Raw genomic sequence first — 24,759 nt, forward strand, 5'->3', positions numbered from 1 at the left:
AAACATAAACGGTAGATATAAACAATCATAGTAGTACAAATGGTAGTACAAATAGTAGTACAAATTAAGAATGTAAACCCTAAATGTCACTGTAATGAAACACAATTACAAATAGTGTCGGCATCAAATCCCAAAATATGGGTAACTATCTTCCCATCTTGCATCAACACACCTCCTAAACCTTGCTTATAGAATAAACCACAAAAAATTTATTAGCGCTTGACAAAATCAGCATTGGAGCTATTGTCAACTTCTCCTTGAGGATCAGAGGAATCCTTAAAGGAAGAATGAAGACTCATCCGGAATTCAGAAAAAGTAGAGTGAGCATGTTAGAACTCACTTTGATAACATATCCTTTCTAGACTTTCAACAAGACATTACAATATACAGGACACAACTAATCAACTATCACCGTCAACTCACACTCAATCTCACTTTCATAAAAATTTATTAAATGATCCAATCAGTAACACTATATCATTACATTTCATCAATAATTAATTTTTTAATATTAAATTAGAATAATAATTGAAAATATAATGCACTTCGGTGCATGTGGAACCCCAAAGTGATTGGTGAGTGTCTATAAAATCACTTAGCTATGTAAGAACCCATTTTTCTTATGCCATTTGTTAGGAGAAGAACCTCCCATTATAAATGCTCCTAGGTAACTTGTATCTTTTTTTTTTTGTTACAAAAATACGTGTATATATGTAAGGTAAGAAGTGTCTCGTTTTTTTTCTCTTCATGTTTTTCCAATGGAAAAATCTCCACTCCTAAACTCACTTTTCCTTTTTTTCCTCCTTTCAAATTCCTAAATCAAAGGTTGAAAATCATGGACTCTTATGTTACTGGATTGAATTGTTTCCCATATCTTTAACCACAACTTTTCTTTTGAACAACTCGCAAAATAATACTCCCTCCGTTTCAAAATGAGTGTCGCTTTAGCCAAAAAAATATTCCTAAATCAAAGGTTGAAAATCATGGACTATTATGTTACTGGATTGAATTGTTTCCCATATCTTTAACCACAACTTTTGTTTTGAACAACTCGCAAAATAATACTCCCTCCGTTTCAAAATGAGTGTCGCTTTAGCAAAAAAAAATTGTTTCAAAATGAATGTCACTTTCAGTTTCCAATGCAATAATAACTTTTTCTTTTCAATTGTACCCTCCATTTAATACTCTGCACACTACTTCCAACGTATTACTTTTAAAACTAATCAATAGTTAATAAGGATAATTTGGTAAAATAATCATTCTCTTTCTTTTAATCATTGCATTTCTTAATATGTGTGTAAACACTTAAAACAACACTCATTTTGAAACGGAGGGAGTATAAATTTAAATAAGTAATGTTTGCCAAATTCAACTGGCTATATTTTTACTCTAAAACGTTATGAGTTCTTTATTGGGTACATGTCTAATTTTAAATTGGCCTAGAAGTTGTGTATCCAAAGGACAACTTACCTTACATAAATTTAAACTAACTCTTTTTTGGGTGAATTAAATTAAAACTGCCTTACACTTGAGTTTTAGACAATCTTAATTAATTAGAGTAATTTAAATTATGCTGTCTTTAAATGTGTTGTCCAGTGATAAGGATTTAAGATGCTAAAGAAGTATACTATATGCTGGAATGATAACTTATACATGAAGTGTCCCGTGAGTCTATCTCAATTGGTAGGGATAATGAATAAAATATAGGGTTGAAGTTCAAACCCGGACATCCCACTTTTTCATATTTAAATTTAAAATATGTGAGCTTCATCCACTAAACTAATTGACGAGGATTAGGATAACATGCATCAAGAGTAGAGAATTATTAGAAAAATCACAAATTATGCCGACAGTATGCAATACAGTGTCTGCTGGGTTTTAATGTTTGAAAATCAGATTTCTCTATTAGATAAAAGGTTAGTTTGATTTCTACTATCAAACTCTCTTTTCCCTGTCATTTTAATTTTTTAGAGGAAATATTTTCCCTGCTAAATTAATTGCTATAATTTTTCGTACATCGAAAGAAAATATTTTCTTAAGCTATTAAATGTAAATTATATGTCCGTATATCTATGTCGACTTAATATTATGAAACTTTAAACAAGTGATTGACTTAGGTGCTTAATAAATTCCATCAAATGATAAATCGTTTGAAAAAAATCCGAGATTGATTCTTGGATGGAACAATTTTTTGCTATAATATTTTTTTAATGTTAACCCATCGATTTTCAGGGGAAGGGAGCATTGATAATCTGGAGTTCAATCGTGAGTTAAGTAAAGTCTAGAATCATTTTATGAGTTAGTAATACAATAATATTAACTCGTTAAATAAAAGTGCGTACGTTAAGTTTGATGTATCTCAACATATCAAATTATTCTAGATTAATGTCAAATTTTATATACATGATCTATGTGATATTAGTTTTTTATCCATTGGTGGATTTTGCAATAGTAATACAGATATACGGTAAAAATTACCAGAGATATCATATATTAAGTTTAACATCATGGTCTAAATTTATCAAATCCCTATATAAAAATTTAGAAAAGTATTATATTATATGAGCTGCAAATCAGAGCTCAATTTTGCAAGAATATTTCATCATAAATAACCACAACAAAAAAGATCTAGCAAAAAACATGTTTATTAGAAGTAGAAACATTTCATTGATCGATGAAAATTTCAACATATATAAAGCAATCAACGGTACATATATATATATATATATATATATATATATATATATATATATATATATATACATATTCTTTCAAAGAAAAAAATGATACATACATATACCTACAAAATAACAAAGTGCACTAATTGCTAAGATTGCTTACACAAAGTGGTAGCTTATTGTATACATATGAGATAAGATCTTTATATAGGATACATAAATTGCCAAAGGATCATTGGTTGCCCTTCCTTATAGGTTAAGATCTTGAGGGTTTCTTTCAACCATGACCTAGCATGTAGCTAGGTCTAACATGAAGCACAATTTTGCCTTCAACTTTGCTTCTCTGCTTCCATCTTTGATCCAAATGTTGAGATCTGAGCTTGAGACTCATGTTGTGATTTGTGGCTGGAATTGAGAAAGAAACAAAGAAAGGTGTTACTGCATATTTAAATACAGGAGTTGCTGATGAGAACAAAAAAGAAGAGAATAATAGTGGTGCTCAAGTGAGGGAAACATGTTTGGTTTTCATAGTGGCTTTTGTAGGTGAAAAAGAAAGTGGAGAAAGGATCTTCTCAGCATATACCTTGACAAAATTTGGTTGCTTTTCTGCCATTGATTTACTTTTCCTAAAAAAAAATAACTTTATTAAGCAAAGTTAGTGTGACATCTATTATCTAAAAAAAAAAAAAAAGAGTGTGACATCTACATTTTTGGAATTTGATTAATCAGTGTCGACATTTATGTGTAGAACAGTAGAAGGTTTTTTTTTTTTTTTTAATTATATATATTTTTCATCTATTTAAATAATTTCCTAAAAAATGTATTCGGTTGCAGTTTCTTACCAATGGTGGCATACACAAACCTAGTATACAAGTCACGTGCTCTCCTCAAAAATATGTTATCAAAGTCAAATATTAATGACAACTTATCAAACTCAATTACAGGTTATGGAGGTTTGATAGGAATAGAGATTGGTTATTGAGATTATCTCATTTATGTGGTACCGCTACTAATTCCTTTGCTTCGAGTTATAACTTATGATGAAGGATTCAAACGAATTTCACAGTTGGTATTGATTTATTAGTCATGTCTAATACTCAACCTCTTCGTACAGTGATTGTATAACTTAACTGATTTGAGATAAAAGATTAAAAAAGTTGAGGAGTTAAAGGTTCAAGAATCAAGTTCTAAAACAAATATTATCATAATAATTATTAACATACTAACTTGACAGAGATCAATAAAATAAAATAAAATACTAACAAACTACTCCCTCCGGTACTTATTATAAGAAACAATCGACTTTTTTGGTTCATTGTGTAAGTGATGTATCTGGTCGATATTTACAATAAGATACATTAATTATTCTATGAACCTAAAAAATCAACATTTTCTTATAATAAGGACCGGACGGTACTAATATTTATCATAAAGTCATTTGGTTGATAATAAGGACCTTGAAATCAACATTTTCTTATAATAAGGACCGGAGGGTACTAATAACGCCATTTGGTTTGCTACTGTTGGGAAATATGGAAAGAAAGAAATAACAGAATTTTCAAGGTCAAAGAATGCTCAATTATGCGAATAGTGGCAAAATAAAGTCTCTTTCCTTGTCGTGGTTGAAGGAGAAATTTTTTCAATTCTCTTTCAATTACCATGGTTGGTGGCTTAGTCCCCTTGCTATGTTGGGCTACACTTAGTTGTTATTTTCTTTCGTTGTTTTATGTTGTTTTTTCTTTTCCCGGTTTGTAAATATTGTACAGATTTTTGTGTTTTTCCTTTGCACACCTTGTGCTAGGAAAGGCATTTTGTGTTGATAATATATTTCATTTTAGCTTCCTCAAAAAAAAAACTAATATTTATCATAAAAAAAAAAAAGACTGTATATTTGTCTTTAGCTTCCTTGATTAGTCAGACTCTTACAAATTCGTCAAAGTAACAAATGCGCCGATTCACATGCCTTGTCTGAGGCATTTGTTGAGAAAATATTTGAATGGACAAAAGATTTGGACACATATTTTTTTCTTTCAATAAGTAATTTTTTTTATTGAAAGCAACTAGCTCCGAAATAAAAAGAACACATTCTCCCCCACCTTCTAAGAGGGGATTGAGAGGGTAAAAATACACTAAAAGATCACAAATAATAGTACTCTAATTAATTGAAGCTATAGAGCACCACCCCAAGAAAGAAAACACCCAAAAATAGTTCCCTATAGAGGACAAACAAAAACTACACCAAAATCACCACAGCACAAAAGAAAGACACGAAGAGATACCAAGAGATTGCAGTAAGCAGCAAAGCTGTGGCCATCAAAATCATGCAAAACACACCAGCCCTCCTAATACTTCATTCAAAACAGATTGCATCATATAAAAGGTATACCCTTATAAAAGCTCGATATTCATCCAATTCCACACAAATGACAATCCATGCAAAAAGCTTGTTTAACTCGTCTTTTTGGACGGCTTGATTTGAAGTTTTGATTCAGCCAAAACTAGTTGGTCAGCCATATCTAACCCGCCAAAAAAGGATCGAATTAGGTCATAGTTTAAAAATAAAAGAAAAGTTGACATTATGTTACCCATGTTTATAATAATTTATGAATTAGTGAATTCATTAACTTTTTATTTTTGTTACATTTTTGGCTTGATTTAGATTTTTTATATTAACCATGAATGTATGAATGATAATTTTTATATTTTCCGTGGAGTAATTAATTTATATTATTGATTTTCTTGAAGAGAAAAAGGGATATGCACTAACATATTGTAAAATTTATCTATTAAAGTCTCCCATTCAACCTCACTCAAAAAAAGATTTTCATATGTACTAGTTAACTTAGCTCAATTGGTAAGGGATGTATAATATATACAAGTCGGGGTTTGAACTTGCACACTAACACTTATTTACTTTAAAAGATAATTCTAGCCCTAAACTACTTGGTAAGAAAAAAGTTATTCTCATAGTTCAGTTGGCAGGGATGATATGCATTATTATATGCAGGGGCCGGGGTTCGAACCCCGGACACCCCACTTATTCACTTGAAAAAGGTGATTTCTAACCACTAGACTATTTAACAAAAAAAAGTTTCTTTATAACTAGTTGCTACCGACTCATATAATGCCATATCCTAATAAATACATTATTGAAACCCACAACACTATCCATCAACATTTGGGGAATTAGTCACTTTAGTCCCTGAATGGGAGAGGATTCGTCACTTTAGTCCCTGAATGAAGAGAAATTGCAAAACAGTCCCTGCATGGTCAATTTCAGGGACTAAAGTGACTAACGGAGTCTACATTCAGGGACTAAATTGACTAACGAAGTTTGCATTCAGAGACTAAATTGACTAACAAAGTCTACATTCAGGGACTATTTTGCAATTTATCTGCATTCAGGGACTAAAGTGACGAATCCCTTCCGATTCAGGGACTAAAGTGACTAATTCCCCTCAACATTTTCAGAAGAAGGACAAACATTTAGTTTTCACCAACAAAACCAACACTATTCGTACAACATAAAACAAGTACCAATTATACTCAATGTAGGATCGATAAACCACTGATACGACCCAATTCGAGTAGGGATCACACTCCAGAAATTAAGAGAGAAAACTAGAGATAAAAGAAAGGAAATTCATTATCTTTTTCATTGATTCTAATTCATGAGACATACAATGCTTATATAGACTTGTGCATACAAATAGTAAGATAACTACAACGGCTACACAATAGCATTGCTTAGCAACTTCTAGAACTAGGTGAGTCACCACATTTATATTCCTTATTCTAGATATCCTATCAACCACACAGTTTGATTGACAAAATCTTGACTTTTTTTTTTTTTTTTTTATGTTTTTATGATTTTACATTTATTGAAAATATGAACTTTTTATGAGTATTTAAAATTATATGATTCTTTAAATTTATAAGATAAGATTCTTCGCATTGAAATTTATCTATACGGAAGAAATTTCTTAATCCTTTTTGGGCAGATATTTCCTAATCTTATACCGAAGTGATTCAGTCCTATAGCACAAGTCACGGGTCAGAAATTATTATTATAAGAGTAATGATATTTTGACATCCATTTGATGACAACTTTGTTGACAACCTTGTTTTTCTCACTTCTTATTGGTCAAAAACAATGGAGAGAGAAAAATGAAGAGAGAAGATAACAACATCATGTGAGTATGAGAAAGAAAGTTGTCCAAAAGTTGTCAAAAAGTGGTTGTCAAAATATAATTTCTCTTATTAGAAATATGATGTATTGTTTGGTCCACCATGATAATCACGATATATTATTCTAGTATCACGACGAAGGCAAATTTGATAAGGCAATTGTTGAATAAGTCCAAACACATGGTGGAAAAAAAATCGATAAAAGAAAACTGAAAGATTTTTTTTTTTTCTTAATATAACACAGTGTTGGAAGAGTCTATCTTCTAGTTTTGAGACTCTCTGAATAACATAATATCCATTATTGGAGTTGCTCATCCACTGCTACTCGAAGATGTGTTACATAATTGATCCAAAAGAGCATAAATTTGGGAAAATAGAAAGTTCAAAACTAAACTTAATTACATTTTTATTGTCCTTTTACATTTGATTCAAAAAATTAATTCTCTTTTAATAAAATGAAATTTTCGATCCCACAAATTAAGTTATTAAAATTTTAGTCTCTTAGTCTCAGCCTTGACCAAAAAAAAAAAAAAATAGTCTCAGCCTGAATTTTCAACCTCAAGATGAGTGATTTTTGACTTTTTCTAGCCACACCCCAAAAAAATCTAGTTACACCCAAAATCTATTAAAATTTGATAATAATACCGAGAAAGTCCTTGTTCGTAAAAATAAATTCAAAAGTAATTTTTCTTCTCTCTGCAACTTTTCACCTCTCACAAATATCCATTAAACATCCATTGAAAGTTACTGATTTTGATAAACAATTCAAGATTAAACCATAAGGTCTTCTACCAATACAATATTGCATAGTTAAATCACCGTGTTTCTATGAATTCTATTTGTCATTTTCATTGTTTTTTTTTTTTTTTGCGTCTTTTTGGATCGTTTGAAAACACAATTGACATAACGACGTCTGTAAAATCACAATTTCCAGATATGACATGAACTCAATTTAGTTGAGTGTACGTGAACCGAGTTCACTTGTATTTGGGAATAGAGTGAATAAATATGCATGAATTGAATTTCTTTTGGAGAACATGAGTCAATTGAATTGAATTGGCAACAAACTCTACTTATGTTATCATTGGTTCAAGCCAATTGTAATCTAGGAATAACACCAGTTACATATTCAATTGGTCTTCTTCCTTTTGATGGAGGCCTGACAGGCATATGATGTGAAAAGAATCCATGCCAAAATTGTGTAGGTTACACGTACAGGTGAATTACCAATTTCACGCAAGGGTTGAAGGTGTACGTGAATTGAAAAAACATGCGTGTATGATAAAAACTAAGTGATACACACGTGAAGTTAGTTCACGTCTATTTCCGTAAGTACGTGGATTTAATTGACGTATACCTCTACCATTTACAGGAAAATCAAAAAGCAAGAATAACCATTAAGGGTATTTTTGTCTAAAGTGGGTGTAACTGAAAGTTTATGGGGTGTAACTAGAATCGGTCGTGATTTTTTTACTCGAAAATGGTGATCTATTGTTCAAATGTTGAATCTGAAGAGAAAATATATTACTTTTGGTAGCAAAATTTACTTTTTCTTTTTGCGCTTTTAATTATTATTTGTGGGACATAAAATATAGGTTACGACCAAAACAACAGTAGATGTAAAAATTGAGAGAAAAAATATCTCAATTTTGAAAAATAAGATTATTTTTTTTAGGAAAAATAAGATTATTTTTTATAAATTTAATATAATAGGAGGATAAAAGGTTGAACTAAGCTTGAAATTGGGAACAATTGGAATTTAAGGATAAATCGGGGAATTTCCGTACACAAAATATTGCATGTATAAACAAGCATGACAACAAAATTCATATCAGCGGTTATCGTTTAAACTCACTTTGATTTGACGAGTTTTTTCCGCATTTATTGAGTTTGGGTATGGTTTTCGGTCTTCTCCGATTTTAAAATACGAGTACAGTAACAAAAATATAAGTTAAAGGATCGTATTCAAACCCTTCTCAAACCCTTCTCAAACTAAAACATAACTTTATTACCATTGATATATATTTGTCATATTATAAAAACTACAATTGATAGTTAAAGGATCGTTCAAATAATTCGGTCAATGAAATCTTAAAGTGAGCATATTTATGGATAGTGCATTATAACATTGCTTTGGAGGCGGAGAAAAACATTTTTTCTTTTATTAAAAAAATGATTCAATGTAGTGATGAGGCAGGAAAACCTGAACCCATCACATACAAGGATGTGATTTAATTTCACATCCTCGTTACATATGGATGGAGTATGGTAATGAGTAAGTCGAATGGAGGATGGAGACGGAGAATGTAAAATATGTCCCCATTCAGATTCGTTGCCATACCTATGTATAAGCAACTCTTTTTGACGTTTTTTTTTTTGACTAAATAAGTATAAGAAACATGCTCTCAAAAAAAAAAAAGTATAAGAAACATTTTATTTGACGAGATAAGTATAAGCAACTTAATGGAATTTTTTTCAACTCTTTATTTTGTTTTTAAGTGACAATTCAACAATATATTTTTTTTATTAAGTGACAATTCAACAATATTATCTTCGTTCCTTCAAACAAAAAAAAAAGTTTCTTCGTTCTTATTTTTTTATAAAGAAAAACTAAAGAAAATTCAACAACAAATTTTATTTTCCTTATTGACGAAATTACTCAGAAATTTCTCAAACAATGGTATTAGCATGGTTAACACAAATCATAAATAAGCTGCTTCTAAGTTCCACAATTAAACTCCCTCTTCTTCAAAAAAAAAAAAAAATTAAACTTTTCCTCCAAACATATCCACAATTAAACTTAATTAGCTCTAAACAATGATTCTGCAATTTACAATATTTCATATCATCTTAGCTCTAATATTCCCCATATTTCCTCCATTGACATCAGCACAGCAAGAAGATGGCATCATAGCACAACAAGGTTGTAATTCAACATGTGGAACAATATCAATCCCTTTCCCATTTGGAATGAAAGAACCTCGTTGTTATGCAGACAAATGGTTCGAAATAGAGTGCAAATTAGACAACAATTCTCAAAATCTAAAACCATATTTGAAGTCTTTAAATCTTGAGGTAAATTATTTTGACGAGTACTCAGGCATGGTTGAGATTATGAATCCAATTTATCATTCAAACTGTCGAAAGTATAATAACAATAAAATTGTTACTATAAACCTTAGAGAGAGTCCTTTCATATATTCCCAGAATGAAAACAAATTTCTAGCCGTTGGATGTAACAATCTTGCTTTTCTACAATCAAATGGAACAACCGTTGGTGGTTGTGTATCAATTTGCGATGACAGCAACTTCAATTTGGGTAGCGATGGTTGTAATGGAAGATCTTGTTGTGAAACTTCATTGCCTATGCATCTTTCAGAATATAATGCGACTTTACAAGGTTTAAGGGAAGAGAATATTAGTGAGTGTAGCTATGCTTTGATTTTAAGTGATCGTTGGGTATCTTTTGATGGGTCATATTTGAGTTCTTATCAAGTTGAGAAATTTAATGAGTTAGAGAATATGGAGTATGCACCAGCAATGCTTGAGTGGGAAATTTTGGATGATATGTTGGTTAATTCGACGTTTCAACTTCCTTCAGATTCAAATTGTTATGATTCCAAACTTACATCCTTAAATAACAGAACAACTGGTCGGAAATGTCATTGCTCCTCCGGTTACACCGGCAATCCCTACATTGTTGGAGGCTGTACAGGTTTTTCAATATACCTAGATTATTTACTTGATTTAGTTCATCTACTTTTTTTTAATAACTTTAATATTTTTTTTTTTGTCAAGTAGCCTAGTGGCTAGAGCTCACACAATTTAATTGTGGAGAAGTGGGGTGTCCGGGGTTCGAACCCCGGCCCCTGCATAAAATATGCAATATCCCATAATTTCAATCATATTTCAACATGATAACATAATATAATTTCTCAAAATATAGTTTTAAATTACGATTTAGCATATGTGAAAAAAAATTATGTTCATGCTTCCCTGCATAATTTATAAAGTTTATTAATTCGTAACATATTTTATGACTTTCATTTAATTCTACATGATCACCCATGCTCCATTTTAATTCAATTATTTATCACAACTTATAATTCGATTTTATTTGTGGATATACATGAGTTTTAAACTATAAGCTAACTCAGTTCTTTTGTTTCAGAAATTCCAGGATTCTTTGATAAGAACAACCAGTCGAAGAAGTCGGCTATTGTAGGTATGTACAAATTTAAAAAAAAAAAAAAAAAAATGAAGAATGACAATTTTATTTGCTTTAATCGAACTTGACTGATACTAAGCTAGAGCTTGGTCATGAATTTCAATCTATTTGATACTTTATTAGCTAAAATTGAGTGCAAAACAGAAAATATGTCTAAACAATACATACTCTTTCTATTTGATAAAAGACATTAACAACTCATGACTCGCACGGGTTTAAACACACGGTTCTCCTCCCACAGTTCTCCTCTACTCCGTATTTAGTACGAGTTTTGCAATTAACAGCTCTCTTAATCTCCTAATTTATTGTGACAAATGTGTAGGAGTTTCATCAAGTCTCGGATCCATAGGTGTCCTCATTGGTCTTTGGTTATTGCACAAAGATATGAAGAAAAAAATGATAAAGAACCGAAAAGAAAAATTCTTCAAAAGAAATGGTGGTTTGTTGTTAAAACAAAGAATGTCTTCGGGAGAAGTAAATGTTGACAGAACTACTATGTTCACCTTAAAGGATCTAAAGAAAGCCACTGATAACTTCAATAAGAATAGAGTTCTTGGAAAAGGAGGTCAAGGTACAGTTTACAAAGGCATGCTAGTAGATGGTAAAATTGTTGCAGTGAAAAAGTTTAAGGTTGAAGGAAAGGTCGAAGAGTTTATTAACGAGTTTGTTATTCTTTCACAAATCAACAACAGAAATGTGGTCAAGATATTAGGATGTTGTTTAGAGACAGAAATTCCATTGCTTGTTTATGAATTCATTCCTAACGGCAACCTTTTTCAGTATTTGCATGACCAAAACGTGGAAATACCAATGACATGGGACATGCGTTTAAGAATTGCTACTGAAATTGCTGGAGCATTATTTTACTTGCACTCAATTGCATCTCAACCGATTTATCATAGAGATATCAAGTCTACAAATATACTACTTGATGAAAAGTATAGGGCAAAATTAGCAGATTTTGGAACATCAAGAATAATTTCAATTGAAGCTACTCACCTTACCACAGTAGTTCAAGGTACTTTTGGTTACTTAGACCCTGAGTACTTTCATACTAGTCAATTTACTGAGAAAAGTGACGTGTACAGCTTTGGAGTAGTTCTTGCTGAACTTTTAACCGGTAAGAAGCCAGTATCCTCTATAGGATCTGGGGAATACCAAAGTTTAGCTTCCTATTTTATTGAGTGTATAGAGGAGAATATGTTGTTTGACATTATTGACAAAAGGGTCACAAAAGAAGGGGAGAAAGAACATATCATTGCAGTTGCAAATCTTGCGTATAGATGCTTAGAGTTGAACGGAAGAAAACGACCAACTATGAAAGAAGTTACATTAGAATTGGAAGGGATCAGGGGATTGAACAGGAAACTTGGTGCACAACAAAACCATGAGGAAATTGAGCTTCCTGAAATTGAAGAGCACCAACCTTGGGATGAGTTTTCTACGTCAAATTCATTGCAAATCGTTGACAGTCAAACATACTCCACAGACTCGGAGGTTATGCATATTATTGAATTAAAATAGTTGGTTTGTATAATTTTTTTGTTGAATTAATTTTTGTAACATGTATGATGTAATATAAACAAAAGTTTGCTTAGGCTTTGAATATCATATGGGGCAATGGTTGGTTATTGATAATGAATTACACTGAATTTTCTTACAAGTTAATCTTTAACTTGTGCTTATTCTTACACCTATTTAATAATGTGTTATGTTTCAAGAATGTACTTATGTTGGTTAAGAAATAGGCCTATACTAGAAATTGTCATTTCAATTCTTGGAAATTAGTTTTTAAGTGAACGGGATCTTTGATGGAAAACGAGACTGCAATGTTCTCTAGGGTTTAGATAAAACGTGATTATTATTCGATCCTAACTATAACAAGATCATCAACCTAAACAAGAACTACTATTGTTTTAATTGTGGCATGTCGAACAAATAATGAAGAGTTTTCATCAATTCTCATGAAACCAACCTAAATAAGATGGAAGGCATGGGACGCGGAGATATCCTCTCATGGATATGATCAGTCTTCCAATTGCATGACAATGTTTGTTAGACATCGTAAAACTTTTTGGGCTAAAGCTCCAGTCTTTTATATAGTAAGACAAACTTTACTACTAAGTAGTTTTATGTTGGCATTTAGCATGGGAAATTGATAAACTTTTCCACCTTGAAAAAGTAATTTTTTACCATTAGATCAAGTAGCACCGCAATTGTTATTATAGTCGGTCTATCCATTCCACACTAAATATTTGTTCATATCATCTTCAATCTTAACTGCTCCAAACTCTATACCCTTCAAAAACAAAATTCAAAACTCTATAATCACCAATGGAAATTACATCTTCATAATCTATTCATTGTAGTGGAGAATCTTGCATATAGATGCTTAGATCCACATGGAAGAAAACACCCTACTATTAAAGAAGCAACATTAGAATTGGAACGGATCAGGGGAACTGAACTTGGTGGAAATGAAGAGCACCAACTCTTGCATGTGCATTCTACATATTATTCATTGCCAATTGTCAGCAATGAAGAGGACCAATCCTGCGATAGGTTTTCTACGTCAAATTCATTGCCATGTTTCAGCAGCCAAAGACACTCCTCAAGCTCAGAAATTTTTTCATAATCTTTCATTAGAAAATGAGTTTGTTTAATTGGTTTCTTTTGTATATTGATTATTGTATCATGTCTTATAAACAAGAGTTTGCTTAGGCATTGAAGATCAAATAGGAAGATGGGTTGTGAATTATATTGGATGTCTTTAATAAGCACAGGAACACTTGTTCTGGCTTTTTTTTTTTTTTTTTCTTTCTTTCTTTCTGTTATCCACTTTTCAATAGCCTTTTTTTCAGCAAAATCTAATTAAGATTAATAATTTGGGATGTGTTGATATGTTTGTTAAATCTCTTCTCTCCTAGAGGTCCTTTCACTTTCCAACCTTCTACATTGTCCACACAAAACAATGGACATACTGAATATAACCAACTATACAAAGGCTAAGACATACTCTTCTATAGCCTGTATTATTTTTGTAACGTGATTAGTATATACTAAAACTTTATGAAAATGATGTCCTCTCTATATTAGTTTCTTGATAATGTTAGACTAATAATACATTGTTTAATTATTGTGACATTTTATTTGGACATGTTTTCAAGAATTTATTTTAATTTAAAATACAAACTTTCTAAGAATTTAATCTGAACATTGGTACCATTATCATCTCCAAAACTTTGAACCGATTTTGAGGGTAAGATTAAAACATTCAGGGAGCCTAGTTTAGTTCAGATTAAAACTAGCAATGTACATTACTGACAAATAGGACCCTATACAAGGAATCGAGATAATGATATTCACTTGTGTTTATTTTCACAATGTTCTATCTTTCAAATAAATTATACAATTTATTGGGATTAAGAAAGGGGGGTCAATTGTCAAAGGGAAAATTGCCAGTAGATAACTACATGTTGTTATGCCTGGAAATCTAATTTATGCTCAAATCATGAAATGCTTACATTCTCGTAACTCAACAATCTAATCTTGACAACAAGCCTGCGATTCTTAAATATAAAAAAAAAAAAAAAAAAACTTGTGAACCTTGTCAATGCTACTTGGGTTGAATCTATTGATCATCTACTTAGTATTGTGAGTGGGGACACTGAGATAAAATTTGGTATTCTTGAAGTCGTCCAAGAGTGGGTTGTATCCATCTTTGGTTATCGTTTTTGTGGGCAAACCAAACTCTTCCATGAAAGCTGATGTTTCCAGCTACATCAAATATGAAAGAAAAAAACAATAAAAATATATCACGCAATGTTTCATAAGAGAAAAATACTCCAAAACACAAGTCAGGGATTTCCAACTAAAACACTAGCATACTAAGCCACATTGAAATATTTAAAGTTTTGTTAACATTTCATTTTTTATAAAAGACTAGTACTATTATGTTATCTGTTTTTCTTTAGAAGATTTGCCATTGAAAACCATTAAATAATTAGGTGGAAAATAGAATACACATCAAAAAAGGATTTGTTTAGAGACCCAAGCACTGCAACTTTTGTCTGTCCTTTGCTTGAGGTCTTGTGTCCAAAGATGTGATAATAATGTTATAAAGGATAAGACAATAGCACTAACCGTAATTGTTCTCCTTTTCTTTCCTTTTTTCGATGATTGATCGTCTTGAAGTTTTAGCCACCCAGAACAATAATGATCAATCCGTTCCAAAAGCCAGAAGTCTGTAGGAAAAAAGATATCAGCATCACCCTGCAGCAAAAAGAAAAAGCATTGGCATGTATGTATTGAAGTTCAGAAAGAAATTATTTTATACGATAGGATTATCACTTTTATAATATGGTAGGCATTATTAGTTTAGTACTCCTATCAAGTAACTAGAACAATTGAGCCTCGATAGTTTCTTGGTGCAAGTGGATGTAACAAAAAAGTATTCAAATTTAAGTAAGCTTGGTTCAAGCTACAACATCCGCTAGTCATACGATGTCGGCCAGATAGACACAAGGTAAGGGACAATAATAATGAGGAGTGTAGATTGAAAAGGAAATAAATCAGTGCTAAACAAAACCTTAGCCTGCATATAATCTTGGTAATCTGTGCTGCTCCCATCTTTCTGCAATGCATAAGGAAAAACTATTAATTAAGACTATCAATAGAAGCTTCTATTTGATTTGTTAAGGGAAAACATTAAGTAGTGACTTCTGAAGATGGTAGAAAATTATCATATTGGTATATACATCCTCACAATATCAATAACATCCATGAGATGGAATAAGTAGGAGCTCAGTTATGAACGTGTATATTAAGTTTACAACAAAAATATTCTGTTTATCCAATAAGTACCACAGTCAAGAAACAAAAAGGTTTTTGAGAATTGAGTCATTTGCAATCTAATTCTAGTAACAATCCAATAGGATAATATAGCAAAAGCTTATCAATAAAAAAGGTAAAATTGATACAGGTGCTTTTAAGAAATAAACGTTGCATGAACTATGCATATAAGAAAGATGGCAAGGTCAGCAACGTGGCAGTTCCTCAGAGCTATTGAACATTATTTCATAATCATATTACTTGTGCAGTGTAGAAATGATTGGTTAATACACAAAGCAAATGGATAAAGACTCCATTCTAAGAACTATTGCATGATATGTATTGTGTATGAAATGAGAAGGCAAACAACTGTACTATTTAGGAAAAATATAACAAGAATATACTTTAGTTGAAACCAATGGGGCTCGTTCACCAGGTATCTTCACATCTGGTAGGTAGCTGAAATCAGAAGCAATCAAAGACATCTTTGGTAGCACCTCATGGAGAACATCAAGTAATTTCTGGAGAAAAAATGAACATACGGTTGGCAGCTAACACCTCATGTAAAAATCAATTTGTTTATCAGGCTTATGGATAATTCAAGAGACTCTTACCAAGCAACCAGTTGGCAGCCAACATCTACGTGGTTTTGGGTAAACTTTAGACCAAATACTTTTAAGTATTGATGCTGCACTGCTTTGTGTTGTTTTGGTTTTATCCAAGTCCATGATCTCAACACAACGTGTAACAAGTGAATCTTGCAATGGCTTGTATAACTCACCGAGTGTTTCTCTATTAAAAGTAGAAAGTGGTTGACATGTCAATAAAAGAAGCCATAAAACTGCTTTAATTTGATAATCACTCAACAGAAAACATTTATTAAAACATCTTTTTTCAGTGCCATTAACTATCAAATCCCTAGAATGTGGTTAGGTGTATGTAGCAACAGTATAATCTTCATCCACACAAACCTACCGGTCATGCTGTTTCTCAACCCAGACTTCCATCCATGGGGAGATTTGACTCTCTGAATAGACAACATCATGCGGAAGATTATCAAGTACCTGCACAAAATAATATAAGGAGATGCAAAATATCAAAACAATAGTAGTTACAGTACAATATAACATTTAAATCAGAAAATGGAGAAAGATAGTTTGTGTCTCCAAACATTCACAATTTGGGTCATTAGCAGAGCCCACATAATTGTTTCAAATTTTAATGATGCAATTATAGTGACAATGGCAGATGGAAAATATGTCGGGGATTAGCTTCTAAAAGGAAACTTCCAGCACAAGTGTTTAGGGCCAATAGATGTCAAATGGCACCTGTTTGCCTTTGGAGAACAAACTGGGTGTGCAGGGTTTCCTATAGTGGTCATAATCATACAAGTGTGACATCATCTTAGCAGCTCCAAGATGCACCCGAATGCTTGTGGCCAACTGTCTCATTATAACATCTCACACTGCTGATATGCTGGTAAGATAAGTTAATCGAGGTATGTTTTCTTTTTCTTTTTATCTATTGTTCTGTAACATAATACATGTTCTTATGTTTCCTGTTCCATCAATCACCAATTACTTATTTTTACTATTTCCTAGAAAGACCCGGTCCTTTTCCCTACGACATCATCACTCTCAAAGCAGTTCTTCTTCCGCTTCTATGGTAAAAAGCTAACTAGTGATAATATTGATATAGCATGTCAACGAAATGGTTTGAAGAATTATGGGATATGAAAAACAAGGAGTGAGCTTTTATCATTGCAGCTGCTTTCTTCACAGAGGAACATGCACCCCAATCTACTATTCCACTATCATTTATGTTTTTCATGGGTGAGATCACAAAACTAGATCGACCATCAAGGGAGTTTTGTTTTCTTAGAACCACCAAGGGAGTTATGTTTTCTTAGAAAATACATTAAAAAAACAAGTAACCTTTTCTTTTATTAGGAAAATATTCGAGCAGGAGGAATAAAATCAAGTCAATTAGAACATACCTCGAGCATTATTACCCAACATGGTTGTTGCTCCACATCCCCTGTAAAGGAGAGAACAAATGATATTAGCATTATTTCATAAACTTCTATCCCACATAGAAGTCCCGACACATCATCAAAAATAGAGTTTCACGGCTGTAGAAATTGAACATCTAAAGGAAAATAAAGAATATATCCCACAGATCATTCTGATATTATCAAGCTATAACAGGCATTTGGTGAGAACAACCAAATGTTGAGCTTGTTTAGTTTCCAAACACGCACCATCAACCACTCTCTCTTCCTCAGTTCGTCCCTCCCCCCAGATCAATGTTGCCCAAAGTAAAATCAGAAGTCTAGACACTTGTATACATATTTAACAATATTTAAAATGAAAAACAAACAAGCACTAAATGATTCCAATTTAAGCATTACTTATTCAGATTACTAATTCATTCAAGTACAATTACCCAAATGAAAAACTAGACTTTAGACGGGGCTTTTACTTCCCAAAAGGTTTATCTAGAAGGAAGATTTTATGGTTAGGACTTTGGAGAGATTGCATATTATACTTAAAAAAATTAGTTCCTTCCATAATAACCCCTTGCTTGTAACACTTTTTTGTTCATAACCTATGTTACCAGGCCCTACTACAGGGTAATTCAATCATCAGATTCTTTACCACTTTTAGAAGCCACAATAAAAAAATTGTAACTCAATAGGGGAAAAATTTAATAGCATCCTACCCCATCCACTCCGGTCAGCAGCATCACGACATTCTACCCTGAACTTCGGAATATGGCTGCGCACTTCGCCAACTGTTTCTTTTTGCACCTCAGCAAGTGAAGGGCTAATCTCAACTGAGCTGTATTTAGAAACAGAATATTAACTGGGATTTTAATCATATCATACACAACCAGTAAATCTACTCCAATTCAACTCATTAACAGCAACCAGTAAGATATTCATAAGACTGAACGACTATTACAAACATGAATAAGAAGATATAAAACCAAATTTTTAATCCATTATACATATAAGAAGAAAGATCGGTATGAAATTAAGATCTACAAATTAACAAACACCATTTGTATAATTATTACTACATATAAAAACGAAGGTCCAAACCCTCTTGTTCACATTAGCTGACAATAAAATAGAACCAATCAAATAAAACCAGAAGGCAAACAGCCTGCTAGTTTTTCACTTCATCGTTCATATTTCATGTCAAAAATGTCAATGGAAGTGAAACTAGGAAATGAAAGAATTGCCCCTAAGTTACGAATAGGATAGTCATGCAAAACAGGGAGATGAATTACACAGATAATAAAAGTACAGTAAATTTAAGCACAGCCCACTGTCTTAACAAAAAAGTTAAAAAAAAGAGTGGCACTAACACTATAATTTGGCTTTATTAAAAAATATATATTATATTGAACATCTAGGTACGTACGTGTAAGTCATACTGTTATAAACTTTTGGAGGAGCATTCAACATTATGTAATCCATTATACCCTTGGCACATGTTCCTGATCCACCACCAATTTCATAAATCTGATTGCAAATTAGAGGATAGTATCAACTACTGATACAAGTAATAAAAAGTAACACACTGTTTAAGCAACATAGACCTATAATGCTTGCTCAACTTTTATCAAAAAGAAAATGAAGCTTACTAAAATAAAATATAAACAAATTACAACAAATAGAAAGCAGGTGTGAGACGTATTTATATAGAACTGAAACATTATAATAAGTGGTTAAGTGCAAAATAAAAACATAATGCAGGGCACACAGTCTAGCTGCTTGACCATGAGAGATATTGTTCTCTTGGGCTATTATTAATGGTAAGGCTGTTAAGAGTAGACATGTATATTAAGGACCAACTACCAGGCAAAATACATCTTTAAAGAGTTTCGAAATTTGTCTTAACTCTGAACTATTTTTCCTATTCAATGATTTGATTTGTGAGACTCGAATTGTATGCAGGATATATTGTCCATGGTGTTTAGGCAGGTTTTAAGCAATGACATTTCTGCAGTTACAGTGGTTAGTTTGTATAAAAAAAAAATGAACTGAAAAATAAAATAATATTTGTATCAAAAATTTAAAATAACAAAAAATTACATTTAAAAACTCAAAACAATATGAACGTGCATCAACAAGTACAGCAGTCTCCTGATCTTAACATTTGACAAAGAAATGTAGATGGGTAAAAAGGCCAGATCTAGACTGAAACAAAGATCTCATGCATAAATTGCAGTAAGCTTACTTTTAGAGGAACAGAGAAATTTGCAGTGCGCATGATGGCTTCAGCAATGGCATGGGCATACCAAGGCTGCCAAAAGCAAAAAATAAAAATAAAAAATCAGAGCATGAAAGAGCTAAAGCAATGCATCAACTTATATGTTCAAGAAATTAGAAATACAAAAAATATTAAGTATAAGATTCCACGACAGTTTCAAGCAAATATTCATTTCATTAGATTTTAATACATATAAAAAAAATAAAAAAATAAAAAAAAAATAAAAACATATATGGGGTCCAGAAAAATTGCATACCAAAGCTCATGCCTGATATGTGCTTGATTTGATTGTGCACTTACACAATGATCAATTCCACCCCAAAAAGAGGATAAAGTTTAGCATCCCAAGGTATACTATCCTGCCCGCAGATTATTTAAATCAAAATAAAATGAAAATACTTTACAATTTCTGTTTTAATCGATGAAAATTTTACAGTTTCAATAAACAGAATGAAGTGCAATACAATGATTTCACAAGCCATGGCTATGCTTTATATCAATAATGGGGATCCAGTATTTTTTGTTCTAATGTGTGTACCATTCCAGTGCCACCTAACCTTCCTAGCCAGCAGTTAATACTCTTTTAATAACAGCTAACTCAATGTTCAAAACAAATTTCTTTTTAAAAAACATTGCAAGCAACAAACTCAAGTTCACGAAAAAATACCAATGAGAAACAAGATAAAGCCTGTGTTAAATTTATTAACAGAAATTTGATTGGAATTAGGTACCATTCTGTCTGCAGTTAATATAAATATCATCATACAGACAACCAATGTAGTCAGGGTCAAGTGCCGGGTCGTAGGATTGTATGACCATACGTGTCGATTTCGCATAGGATTGTTTTTGCTCTGTTTTTCTTCTGTTTTCTCTGTTTCCTCTATTTTTGCTCATGACAGTATAAAAAAACGAGCTGGGCTGGTTTTCTCTGTTTTTGCCATGGTTCCTCTGTTACAACTTTCAACCTTCAACTCTATCAACAGCCTACTGATCCTATATACGAATCGTGTTACGAGTTACGACCCTCGTGTCTACGATCTTTCACCAGCCTACCAGTCCTATTTAAAACTTGACCTTGACTACATTGCAGACAACTGTTGTAGCATAAACCAAATGAAGAAAAAAAATAGCGTTATCAGTCCATAGAGATGATGGTACGATAAGGACACTAAGGTGTTAGAACATTTTGGTTTCAACAACGGTTATTTATTGTTTTTTCAACTTTCCCTCGACCTAAACACTGTATAACCCCAAATTTGTAGGTATTTCTCACAGCCCTGAAATAGAACCAATTGATCCCTCAAACAAATTTATAATTTTATATTGCTTGCAACCCCTTGACAGAAAGGTTGAACTTTACCAAATTAGTCCTTTAAGCTTAACGCTTGTACCAAATTAGTCCTTTTAGTTCTTTTAGTTTCAAATTGGTCCTTTATGTCAGTAAAAGTGAACAACTTAATCCTTTATTATTTTTTTGGTAACAAATTAGTTCCTTTTTCATCCAACTTCCTTAAAAAGTGCTTACATAACCATTTAACATTGGGGTGGAAGGTCCAAAAAGTGTTTATGATACCCAAACATGATTACTTACTTTTTATTGTTTCCCAATTCAATCCTAACTTTAACAGATAAATATTTCATCAACAAAATTATAAATCAAATAATCGATCAATTTTGTTTGAAACCAAGACTGAATAATAATACACCTACGAACCCTAGCTTTAAGTTTTGGACCTACCAACATAGCAATAAACGTCCACATAAACATTTTTTAAATGAGTTTGATTGAAAGAGGGTAACGGTGCACATTTTTTATGACTTAAAGGACTAGGTGCATACTTTTATTGACGTAAAGGACCAATTTGAAACTAAAAAAACTAAAAGGACTGATCTGGTACAAACATTAAACCTACAGGACCCCAAGATGCAATTGACCTACTAACTATTAAAGGTTGAAAGTTCATCAAAACTATAAATTCTTGACTAAATTAACGATTTTTAACAATTTTCTCCCTCCCATACTGACAACTATCATAACCACATTTTGAATCATATTACTATACAAGTTGGGTAGAAAAATATCTCATGTGGAATGTTTACCTTAAAAATCTCCACTGGAGTAAACCATGATATGTCACTCTGCTTGTAAATATTATCCAAATATTTCATATAAGCTTTTCGGCCTGAAATTTTTCACCACTACAACATTAGAAGTTCCAACATACCAATGGAAAATTACAGTAATCAATATTCATAGTAATGTTTTCCAATGTCTTCAATAGGCGACAAGAGAAATTTGGTTGGAAATTCTAAAATGTTCATCCAGAAAATGAAAAATATGTCCAAACAGAAATCATCCAAAAGAAAAACACTGAAAAGTCAATTTCTCAAACTAATGACTTATAACCAACAGCCAAAATAACCAAACCAAATGTCATTCATTCCTAATAGAGTATTGGTATAATAAACAACACTGGCTCCATTCACTTCTAGAAATCACAAGGAAACAAGAGGATGTCAATATTTTCTGGCTATAATGGCAACAGCTCCACCAGAACAAGATCATAAAGCAAAAAAATCATATCATGTAATGTAAGCCAAACTTTCTTGCTACTTTTCAACTGTTACCTCCATTACTTTCTAGTTGCTCCTTTATTTCTCAAAACAAGCTCACCAGACCCTTCCTGTCTAAATCAATGAAACCGTGACCGTAGTACCGTACTACAATCTCACATTCTTCCAGCAAAATTTGGGGAAGTATTAGAGCCTTAAGCCAATTTGGTTCACATAGGTTTGAACCTTGAAATCAATGGCAAGCTACTACATAATCGCTAATGCTTCATAATTCCATGAGCTAATTTGTGAGCCTACTTGCATAGCCTTATTTGACCTCATCTACTTACATAAGCATTTGTGAGAGCTTATAGAAAAAGCTTATGCTATATCCATAAGTTCTTTTCAGCTTATTTTTATAACCTCTCCAGGTTAAGAAATGAAAAAAGCTTATAACTTATATGAAAACAATTTAACTTTATTTTATCTTTTGCTGTAAAACTAACTATATATAACGACTTATATAATAAGGACCTGTTTGGATAAACAACTTATTTTCAGCTTACAGCACAAACACTTATCATGATAAGCACTTATGCATAAGCTTACATAAGCTATTTCTATAACAAATGATAAAATAAAGTTAAAATTGACTATATGTTATAAGCTGTTTTCATAACCTATCTTGAAGAACTTAATTAAAAAAAGCTTATGAAAAATGTCATAAGCCGTTTTCAAATGTTATCCCAAACAGTCTCACAAACCTTATGCCAGTAGATAAGAGCAAATAAGCCAATCCAAACAGGCCCTAAATTCTTAAGCCATAAGTGCTTATTTAAGTTGATTATCCAAACAACATAAATCTAAAATATCAGCATGTTACTCCAGCTTTGAGTTAACAACACTTAAGACACGGCATTCAAAATCTAAACTTCATAAACAAGATTAATCAACATAATTATAGTTACATTACGAATTAATTTAAATAATTGATTAATTAACAAAAACAAAAATGAGTAAGGTGATTAACTAACCTTGAAGTTGATTAAATTTGATAGTATTAGGAAGAACACCAACAGAGCGAGATTTTTGGGAGAAGTAACCGTGTAATGGATGGTAAAGTGCAGAATGAATGAAATCACGAACCTGATTAGCAACAAATTAAACGAAGAAATTGAATAATCGATTTGATTCGAAAGATTTACGAATAAAGAGAGAATGGATTCAGTTAAGAGTTACCAGAACGGGTTTATCGCCGATAATGTGAGTAGAATACAAAGCTGAAAATAATGAAGTTAGGTTAATGAAATCGGAAAATGAAAGAGAAAAATGAGAGAGAGAGAGAGAGAGAGAGAGAGAGAGAGAGAACCTTTGGAGGAGATAGAAATGAGAGGAAGAATTCTGAGATTGGTGCAGCGAGTGAGCAACATGGTTGAATAGTGGGAATTGGAGGGGGAAGAGTGGTGTTTATGCTTTCTTAAACCCTTCCTGCTGTCTTCACTGTTTTCTAACTGTTACTGGGTTTTGTTTAGATTCTTCTGTTAACTTTACCTTCATTCTTTTGACTCATTCCTAACTAAAACTAACTATGAAAATCATTAAACTAAAATTTATACGATTTAGTTTAATTTAATTTAATTTAATTCATATGCATAAACTATGAGCTCATTTGATTAGAACAATTCTTAGTTAGATTATATTTAGAGGAATGATATTTTAACAACCAATTTCCAACAACTTTTGGTGACAATCTTTTTCCTCTCTTTCTATTGGACAAAAATAATAGAGAGAGAAAAAGGAAGAGAGAGAATAAAAGTACAATGAAAGTATGAGAGAGAGAGTTGTCACAAAAGTTGTTGAAAAATGGATGTTCAAATATCATTTCTCTTATATTTAGCATACAGTCGAAATGTTGATTACAATTTCTTTGTGAAATCTGAGATTAGCAAACACTCTTAGGACACTAACTAATGAAACAAACATGGTGTTAATATCTTGAAAA

General features: G+C 32.0%; 2 protein-coding genes across 2 annotated transcripts; one reads left to right on the forward strand and one right to left on the reverse strand.

The window, feature by feature from the left end:
- Positions 1 to 9,489: 9,489 nt before the first annotated feature.
- On the forward strand, positions 9,490 to 12,752 carry LOC146945087 (wall-associated receptor kinase-like 8). Its single transcript, XM_085743455.1, has 3 exons — positions 9,490 to 10,581; positions 11,038 to 11,091; positions 11,417 to 12,752. Exons 1-3 carry the CDS (start codon positions 9,684 to 9,686, stop codon positions 12,616 to 12,618), a joined length of 2,154 nt encoding a protein of 717 aa, XP_085599581.1. The 5' UTR covers positions 9,490 to 9,683; the 3' UTR covers positions 12,619 to 12,752.
- Positions 12,753 to 14,432: 1,680 nt separating this feature from the next.
- On the reverse strand, positions 14,433 to 24,341 carry LOC146945088 (NADH dehydrogenase ubiquinone complex I, assembly factor-like protein (DUF185)). Its single transcript, XM_085743453.1, has 14 exons — positions 24,127 to 24,341; positions 23,997 to 24,037; positions 23,792 to 23,903; positions 22,305 to 22,387; positions 20,172 to 20,237; positions 19,353 to 19,453; positions 18,646 to 18,764; positions 17,921 to 17,961; positions 16,900 to 16,988; positions 16,539 to 16,716; positions 16,329 to 16,445; positions 15,683 to 15,727; positions 15,238 to 15,366; positions 14,433 to 14,871 (listed from the first exon to the last, which is right to left on the reverse strand). The coding sequence occupies exons 1-14, from the start codon at positions 24,185 to 24,187 to the stop codon at positions 14,737 to 14,739; spliced, it is 1,317 nt and encodes a 438-aa protein (XP_085599579.1). The 5' UTR covers positions 24,188 to 24,341; the 3' UTR covers positions 14,433 to 14,736.
- Positions 24,342 to 24,759: the final 418 nt, after the last annotated feature.

The sequence above is a fragment of the Medicago sativa genome, chromosome 2 (assembly GCF_051527215.1).
Source record: "Medicago sativa cultivar Bolivia chromosome 2, Bolivia_mono, whole genome shotgun sequence".
NCBI lineage: Eukaryota > Viridiplantae > Streptophyta > Magnoliopsida > Fabales > Fabaceae > Medicago > Medicago sativa.